Here is a 9,426-nt window from a genome sequence, read left to right on the forward strand (position 1 = left end):
CCCCGTACCTCTCCTACGCCATATTCGGTGGGGAACTTGACCATCAGGTGGTAAGTGGAGGTTACGGCCTTCCACGAATTAAGTGTATAGCGGCCAAGGATGGTGTTGTAAGCGAATGAACAGTCTACTACCAGGAATGTGACATCCCTAGTTATCTGCTGAAGGTAATCGCCGACGGTGATAGGCAAGGTTATCGCATTGAGTAAAAACACTCTTGTCCCTCTGAACCCAATGAGTGGTGCATCCATCGGTATCAATCGTTCTTTCTCAATCCTCATTTTCTAGAAGGTTGGGTAGTAGAGTATATCGGCGGAGCTGCCGTTGTCTACCAGGACCTTGTGGGTGTTGTAGTCGTCAATCCATATACTCATAACTAGTGCATCGTCATGTGGATGATGGAGACGTCGAGCGTCTTCCTCCGAGAACCCAATTATAGGATTGTCAATGAGCACCATCTTAGGGACCAAACCTGTTAGCTGAACATTCTGAACCATCCAGAGGTAGGTCTTGCGTGCCTTCTTAGTTGAACTGGAAGTTGTTGTGCCCCCTACAATCATCCTTATGTCCCCGATGGGTGGTTTTAGGCGCTCATTTTCCCTCCGAGGGCCCTGCTCTTGCAGCTGGTCCGTCTTCTCTTTGCTTATGAACCTCTGCAATTTCCCCTGCCTGATTAGGGCTTCTATATGCTGCTTCAAATTGTAGCATTCGAACGTATCGTGGCCATGGTCTCGATGGAAATGGTAGTACTTATCCCTGGACCTCTTATTGGAGTCACCTTTCAGCTTGCCTGGAAACGTTAAGGATCCTTCGTCTTAGATTTGCATGAGCACCTAATCGATGGGGACGTTTAGCGAGGTGAAATTCGTGAATCTTTTTGTGGGGGGCTTGGAGCATCTGTCCTCTCGTCCGTCTCCCGTCCTCATGTCCTTCCACCCTCTTTCCTGCTTTGCTTCTTCTTGTCTTTCCCTCTTTCTGGGCTTTTTCTCTCGCGCGAGCATCGCGTTTTTCGCGTTCATGTATTTGGTAGCCCTGTAAAGTACATCAGACATTTCTTCGGGTCATTCTTGTATAGGTAAAACAAAAACTTCCTTTTCTGTAACCCATTGGTGAACGCGGCCACGAGTATCTTGTCATCCACTTCATCAATTGAGAGGGCCTCCTTGTTGAAGCAAGTGATGTAAGACCTTAGCATCTCGTCCTCTCGTTGTTTGATGTTCATTAGGCACGCGGTTGACTTCTTGTACCTGTGTCCCCCAATAAAGTGCGAGGCAAACTACGCGCTCAACTCCTTGAAGGTACTAATGGAGTTTGGCGTCAGCCTACCAAACCACACTCTTATAGGACCCCTCAACGTGGTGAGAAAAGCCTTGCACATTATCTCATTTGCTACGCCTTGCAGGTGCATAAGGGTCTTGAACGTCTCCAAGTGATCTAAAGGATCTTTTGACCCGTCGTAGGATTCTACTTGCGACATGCTAAACTTCGGTGGGAAAGGGAATGAAGTAACAGGTGTAGTTAAGGGTGAATCCATTCGGTATACCAGTTCGTCGAGATCACTTGATACCTGTCCCCTGAAGGCGTCCATCATCAAGTCCATCTATTCCATCATCATTTGCATATCTGCGATTAGGTTTGGAGGGGGGGCGATGTCTGTTGTTGTCAGCCTACTCACGATGTTGCTACCTTCTGGCCCTTCCCTATTTTGTCTGCTGTTAGCGTGTAGAAGGCTATCACTCTCCTGCTCCTCTTCCTGATTCCGGGGCTTGGCGTCCCTTTGGTGCAACTGCTCTTCTAAGTCATGGTTCTATTTGGTGAAGCGCTCAACTGCTGCGGTGAGAGTCTAAACCTACCTTTCAAGTGTCGCTGTACAGGGCTCGTCTCCTTGGTTGTTAGTGGTGGTTTCCATCGAGCGAGTAAGCACCATGCAACTTTTTGTTCAGGGACCAGTAGTATGGCTTTCTTAGCATACCGTTCCTCACAGACGGCACCAACTGATGATACCGAAAATCGTCAGTAAGCTGCACAATCCTCACGTGCCTAGAACAACACCTACACAACACCAAAAAAGAAGTCCTCAAGAGAGTAATGGTGTGGTACCGACCAAATACCCTCCGAAGGTTAAGTTAGAAAACTGTCACAACTCTAGAGTGCTAGAGCTAGGGGGAATTATGCGTACCTTAGTTTCTGAGGGTTCTGAGTTTTTATAGTAGTGGGGAACCGACCTTGGTTCCTTGGCAAAGTGGAATATATCCTTGTAGAGAGAATCCTCATAAATGTACGTATTTTAAAGGACCCTTTCTATATAAAGGTTCTATTGACTAGGGTCAATCGTGGAGCACAAGTTATTTCATTTGAAGTTCCTTGAGAACCAAATAAATCATGTAGGTGCCGCATGGCTTTTGCCTCCGTCCACCCTAGCAACCGTCCACACCATTATCCGTCTACTGTAGGTGATCTGTTCTCCACAAGTCATCCGTATACCTATGATACGTCGTCGCACTACTTCATTTCTCCATCCGTCAACCTAGTGTAGTTGCCTATGGTAGGTCTTGTAAAATCTGACCGTCCATCTCAATATTATCCCCTTCAGAGGGCTACACTACACAGAACTATAAACTATGACAATAGAATAACATAGAATTTAGAAAGATACATGAGGTAACAAACAAGAAAGATGCAAAACCAGAGATCAAAAAACACATAAACAAAGAAACAGAGAGAGACACAAAGAAATCAAAAATAAAGAACGAAACTCCTTACTGGCTACATGACTATCGCTCGCTCTTTCTTTATTCTCCTCTCTCTGTGCTTCTTATTTCTTTCTTCTTTGTCCCAACTTAGAGCTAGCTAGTAGCTACCATGGTTTTCAATTTCAATGTAAAAAGCTTCTAATTTCAGTTCTTATTATAATAAAATATGCTGGACCGGTTTTTGGGACCAAGACGAGTCCGTCAGATCCAACGCGTGGCTCGAAACAGCACCGTTAGGTTCCTCTGCTTATTATTCATTGTAGTCATTGTCCTACGTGGCACTATCGGAGCCGCTAAATTTGGAACCACCCCAGAGCAAAACTTCAACGAGATAAGCGGATGCTGCGTGAAGCCCTATCGCGTCCTCCAAAAGGCCCAACCCGACTCCGATTCCGAAAACTCCAAAATATTGGTAGTTGAAGAACCCGAAAGAAAACCCGACCGGGACAAACCCTATAGTCTTGGCCCAAAAATCTCTGATTGGGACAAACAAAGATCCGAGTGGTTGAAAAGTAACCCGCATTTCCCAAACTATATCGAGCCGAATAAATCCTGAGTCTTGCTTATTGCCGGTTCATCTCCGAAACCTTGCAAAAACTCGGTCGGTGACCATTACCTTTTGAAATCAATCAAGAATAAGATCGATTACTGTAGGTTGCACAGGATCGAGGTCTTCTACAACATGGTGCTTTTCGACACCAAGATGACCGGTTTTTAGGTGAAACTTCCATTGATTTGGAAACTTTTGCTTTCTCACCCCTAAATCGAGTTTCTATGGTGGATGGACAGTGATGCGATGTTTACAAACATGGCTTTTGAAATTCCATGGGAGAGGTACAAAGATCACAACTTTGTGATGCACAGTTGGAACGAACTGGTTTACCATCACAAAAATTGGATCGGGTTGAATACCAGTTCGTTTTTGCTACGGAATTCCGATGGGCGTTGGATATTCTTGATGCTTGGGCTCCGATGGGTCCAAAAGGGAAGATCTGAGACGAAGCAGGTAAAGTCTTGGCCCGAGAACTAAGAGATCGGCCAGTTTTTGAAGCGGATGATCAGTTAGCAATGGTGTATATGCTGGTGAAAGAAAGAGAGAAATAGGGGGAGCAAAGTGTAGTTAGAAAGCGCGTATTATCTTCACGGTGGGCGATTTTGGTGGATGGGTATGAGGGGATGATGAAGAATTATCATCCTGGATTGGGTGACCATAGGTGGCCTTTGGTCACTCATTTTGAAGGGTGTAAGCCTTGTGCGAAGTTTGCGGATTATCTAGTGGAGAGTTGTTTGAGACAAATGGATAGAGCTTTTAATTTTGGGGATAATCAGATTTTGAAAATGTATAGGCTTGAGCACAAGAATTTGGGTAGTATGAGAGTGAAGAGAGTGAGGAATGAGACTAGCAATCCACTTGGAAGTGAAAGATGATCTTGGTTTGCTTCACACTTCTAAGGTATCAACGTCTTCTTGATCATGATTATGAGTTTAATTAGCTTAAATTGTTTACTATTGCCTGTAAATAGAAGGCTTCATTTGACAAGAAAAGAGTCATTGACCATCTAACATCCAAGACAAATTTGTATTTTCAAATAATAGTAAAGCAATGTAGGTAAGTAGTCCCGTAGGCAAATCGATTCATGCTTGTAGGCACATGAACTAGGAGTAGGCTTTTGTAGTTTGTAGGTTTGTAAGTTCTATTTTTCATTTATGTTCTTATTAATTAAGTGAGTTGTAATCATTCATATTTCTTGCTTCATCATTTGTGCACTTGAATTTTCTTTTCCTTATCACTAACTTGTGTATTTCGCAATGAGGTCCTATTAAGTTAGGCATTACCGAACCCATATATCCTTTCTTGCGAAGTTGAATAAATATTCTTGAGCGATTCTTTATCACCTCGAGCAGTAAAATCTGATTTGTAATCAAACAAGAGGTAAGTCAACGTGTTTTGGTATAAAATGATGAAGGGCGTTGAATAAGGGTGTGTATATGTTACAAAGATGAGAAATTAATGATTCTAAAGTCACCCACAAGGACATGAGATTGACTTTATAGATACACATGATGATGATGATGATGATGATGATGATGAATATTTGAGGTAGCAGCATTTATAGATACACATGATGATGAAGATGAAGAATTTTTGAGTTAGCAGCATCAGAGAATATTGATAGTGAGGAGATGTTACTTGTGAGCTAACATGCCTTCCCTTGCTTTACTTGGCAAATCTTGAATTGATTTTCAGATCATGGTAAATAGTAATCGATAGCTTTCCAGTTTTCTCTAATTCAAGATATGTATTTGCATATAATTTCTAGGAATGAAATGTAAGTACCAAATCTTAGGAGAAAAAGGGCAAATGCCCATTTCGCACAAAAAAAATAGGCAAATGCCCCATTTCCCAAACTAATTAGGGAAATGCCCCTCTTTTGTAACTCGATTTTTAAAAAATCGAGTTTCAATGTAAAACTCAATTTGTGGACAATCAAGTTATAGGGCGATCAAACTAAAAAAAAAAAAAAATTGCATGGAACTCGAGTTCCATAAAAAACGCTACTGTAGGCCTCCATAAAACGCAACTATAGGTAAAACTTAAAATAAAATAAAATAAAATAATTGCATGGAACTCGAGTTCCATAAGAACACCACTATAGGCCTCCATGAAACACAACTATAGGTAAAACTTTTAAAAAAAAATTGCATGGAACTCGAGTTCAGGAAGCTCGAGTTCCATAAAAAAACCACTATAGGGCTCCCTATGGAGTGATTAGACTTAAGAAAAAACTTGCATATTTAAAAACACTACTATAGGGATCTAAAACGCCACTATAGGGCTTCCTAATGGAGCGATCAAACTTAAGAAAAAACTTGCTTGTTTTAATACGCCACTATAGGGCTTTAAAAAATTGCGTGGAACTCAAGTTCATGGAGCTCGAGTTTAAGCAAATTTTTTTTTTTTAATTTTTAGTTTGTTATAACTCGATTGTCCAAAAATCGAGTTTCAAAAAAGGGACATTTTCTTAATTAGTTTTAGAAATGAGGCATTTGCCTTTTTTTTTTTTTTTTTGCGCGACATGGGCATTTGCCCATTTTCGCCCCAAATCTTAAGATTTGTTCTTTGGGGGATTTATCACCTTTGCATTTTAATCTAATGGAAAAGGACTTTCTTCTAGTCATTGTATCTCATAACACAAAGTTGCAAACAACATTTAAGTTTGGTTAGGGAAATTGCAACGTGAACACATCAATGTAGTTCAGCTGTATTTGTTGCTGCTGCTTTCGAAATCTTATCAGTGCTGAATGGAATTAACGTGACAAAGGAATTGAAGCTCATAGAGCCATATGCCCTATTTTTCTTGTAATATGTTGATGAATATTGGTTAGGTATAGCTAGAGATGGTACAGTCAGCACTTAAAATTAGGAACAAAGTTTCTCTCCAAACTAGTTTGGAAAGAAACCCTTCAAACTTATCATATATCTTTTTTTTAGGTGTGAATTTTGAAAATCTAACCGTTGAATTTCATGTTCCTTATGTTCTTAACATGTATATCAAATTTCGTCCAAATTGGATTTTATTTACTATTTGATCAATGAACTTATTTTTTATACACAATTTTAGATTACAAAAACTTGAAATTTTAACATTTGTTTGATGACATAGCAATTGATTTTTGATTTTCTTGAAATTTTGTAAGCATGAATAATATAATAAGAACATGCAATCCAACGGTTAGATTTTCAAATTTCACACTCAATATAAAAATATTTAATAAATTTAAAGAGTTTCTCTCCAAACTAGTTTGGAGAGAAATTTTTTCCTAAAATTATAATTAGCTTACTGTGTCTATGCTTCCATTTGGAGAATGTGGAAATAGATTACTCAAGTTGTTTGGAGAGAAATTTTTTCCTAAAATTATAATTAGCTTACTGTGTCTATGCTTCCATTTGGAGAATGTGGAAATAGATTACTCAAGTTTGTAGCTGCTTTCAATTTTAACAGCTGGATTATACCTCCTTTGTACTAAATTACTGTTAAATCAGGGGCGGCGCTACGTTGAAGGCCAGGGCTCAATTGACTTGGGAGAAATTTATATATAATATATATATATATTTTACATTTGTTTTGGCCCCTACAATAAAAATTTGCACACTCTGATCCTATTTTATTTAAGCGCCAGCTGAATTTAGCTTCTAAACTCTGAAATGAAAAATAAATAAATAAATAAAAAGAAGCAAGTCCAACGTAAATTTTTTGATCTTAGATCTAAAAAATAAAAGCCCATAATCTATCGAATTAAAAAAAAATCATTAAAAAAAGAAGCCAAACCAAACCTTGAGTGCAGAACGCACTGCTCCCTCACTATGCCCTCCTCTTTTTTTTCTTTTTTTTTTTTGGGGCTGAATCACTATGCCCTCCTCACTTTCATGTGTGTTTATTAGTTTAAACTTTATAGTGTTTTGATAAACTTAGCCCGTTTGTTTACGCTGTTTAAATAACAAAAACGGTTATTTTTGGACACTACAATACATATTGTCACGCACTTTCTGTTAGTACCTATATTTTTACAAAACTTGCGGAGGTAACTGGTCACAGTGTTTTGATAAAAAGCTTTTGAGTTTTGAGTTTTTGTCTTTTGAGTCTTTGACGGTCAGTCTCTATGTGTGTGTTTACTGTTTGTATTGTTATGTGTTTTTTGAGTGGGTTAGTCAGTTGGGAGCATTAACACTAAAAGACAACGAAAGTGTGAAACAATTAAACAATTAGTCACTTCGTCAGTGGGGCCGTGCGACATAAACTAATAAATTAAATTAAAGAATCGTAAAGAAAATACAAAAATTTGCCCAAAAATGTCTTGTGAATTAAATAAAAGAATTGTAAAGGGTAAAAGACAAAAACTAATAAATTATAGTATTCTAAACAATAATAATTAATATGTTTATTATATTTAGAAGTAATAGATGATTTTTAAATTTTAATTTTAGCAATAGCAATTAATATGTTTATTATATTAAAAATATATATATCAAATGAACTTTATAGTTTATTTTTTATTCTTTTGCTATTATTATTGACAAATTTGTAATAACGAACGAGAGATCAGTGAATTTAGTTGTGTACATTAAAAAAAATATAGCTAGTAAGATTAATAATAAAATTATCATGCAATGATTTTAAAATATAAAACCTTAAAAGGCAATTATAAAACTTATATATTTGAGTTTTTTTTTTTAATATCATTATATTTAAGTTTTTTTTTATTTTAAATTTTATATAATTTATATTTCTTATTGATTCTCTAGAAAAATCTTGAAACCGCTATTGTAATAAACTTATACAGATAGTCTATTGTTTTCTCATACATATAGAGAAGCAGCTTTTGTCATTAAGCGGGCTAAATTAAAAGTTGATAGGGAGCATTTTATCAAACAAAGCCCAAACTATATTTTAAGGGAAAGTAAACTAAGGCGGGTCTCTAAAGTAGCTAGAATGTGAGAAATGATGTCAAAAGACTCAGACTTGAATTGGCAAAATCATACAACGACAATCAACTCCCAAAATTGACATAATGATAATGGTAACATTATCGTTATTATTATTATTATTTTTTTCATGTGGGATGTTTTTGTTTCGAACATGGGAACAGAATACATGTTTAGACAAAAATGCTTGCTGCATAGCTTATAAGAAAAATCGAATGGCATAGGATTCCAATCGCCCTCCATGCAAGTTTAGATCGAGTTTTTCAGCAAATTCCTATTGCAAATATGATTTTATCTTTCAATTTTGCAACCAAGCGTATTGAGACAACATAATCTTTAACTAAAATCAAGGCATTGGATGATCGTCAATCATTGCCAATGGAATCTCCAAAGCAATATTTAGGAATTCTCTTGTAATTTAAATACCTGCACCTCCAAAGCAATTTGATAGTATATAAGAGTTCTCTTGTAATCCAAATTCCTCCAAAGCAATAGGATGCAATAACATTTGAATTTATAATGTCTTTAGACTTATGGCCTAAGGGTTCATTTCATGATAACATGATGAATAATCTTTAATATTTACCATCAAATCAATAAATCAATGATTCTTTTTTAGTACATCCAATGACAGCAAATTTAATCTGTTAAGTAGTGCCCGCTAGTGTCCATTATTAAATGTAGATAAGAGTATTGGTCAAAATTTTCAATTACACATTTATCAGTCCACATGAACCTCTAGGAGATTATGATGACTAAAAATGATGTGATTGGCAAAGTTGATGTCTATGCAAGATAAAAAAGTGTAGGTTGATGAGATTAAGATTGGTGTGACTTGACAAAGTTGCTGTCATGAAGGTGCAAACTGTGAGGAGGAAAGAGGTGTATAGAACAATGAAAATGAATGTGCGGGTGAGTGGAAGGTTAGTGCGATAGGAGTGAAGGGCTATTGATTTGGTCAAATGCGAGTTTAATTAGAACTAAATTGAAGAATGGACTCGCGAAGGTTAAAATGAGTGGAAGAAGCTATGCTAGTGATTTGAAGTTAAGATTTCAACAATAAGGAGAATGGTTTCATATAAGTAATGCTACAAGTACAACTATTTTATAACATTTTTCAAAATAGTTGAATAGACTAGTTTTTATTTGTTTTCATTTGAATCTACCTTTAACATCACATTTTTAACCTAC

General features: G+C 37.2%; 1 protein-coding gene and 1 pseudogene across 1 annotated transcript; one reads left to right on the plus strand and one right to left on the minus strand.

Annotated features, from left to right (window-relative positions):
• Positions 1-281: 281 nt before the first annotated feature.
• Positions 282-1,597, minus strand: LOC142624859 (uncharacterized). The gene is made up of 3 exons (XM_075798594.1): positions 1,329-1,597; positions 1,048-1,244; positions 282-787 (listed from the first exon to the last, which is right to left on the minus strand). Exons 1-3 carry the CDS (start codon positions 1,595-1,597, stop codon positions 282-284), a joined length of 972 nt encoding a protein of 323 aa, XP_075654709.1.
• Positions 1,598-2,916: 1,319 nt separating this feature from the next.
• On the plus strand, positions 2,917-4,221 carry LOC142623280 (xyloglucan 6-xylosyltransferase 2-like; annotated as a pseudogene).
• The last annotated feature ends 5,205 nt before the right edge of the window (positions 4,222-9,426 follow it).

This window comes from Castanea sativa, chromosome 2 (genome assembly GCF_040712315.1).
Source record: "Castanea sativa cultivar Marrone di Chiusa Pesio chromosome 2, ASM4071231v1".
Taxonomy (NCBI): domain Eukaryota; kingdom Viridiplantae; phylum Streptophyta; class Magnoliopsida; order Fagales; family Fagaceae; genus Castanea; species Castanea sativa.

Excerpts from the sequence above, each read along its gene's own strand:
- LOC142624859 (XM_075798594.1), bottom strand. The coding sequence starts at position 1,597 with ATGGACTTGATGATGGACGCCTTCAGGGGACAGGTATCAAGTGATCTC. Across the intron at positions 1,245-1,328 it reads AGGGGTCCTATAAGAGTGTG|GTACAAGAAGTCAACCGCGT; the intron begins GTTTGGTAGGCT and ends TGGGGGACACAG. Across the intron at positions 788-1,047 it reads CAAGAATGACCCGAAGAAAT|GCAAGCTGAAAGGTGACTCC; the intron begins GTCTGATGTACT and ends TAACGTTTCCAG.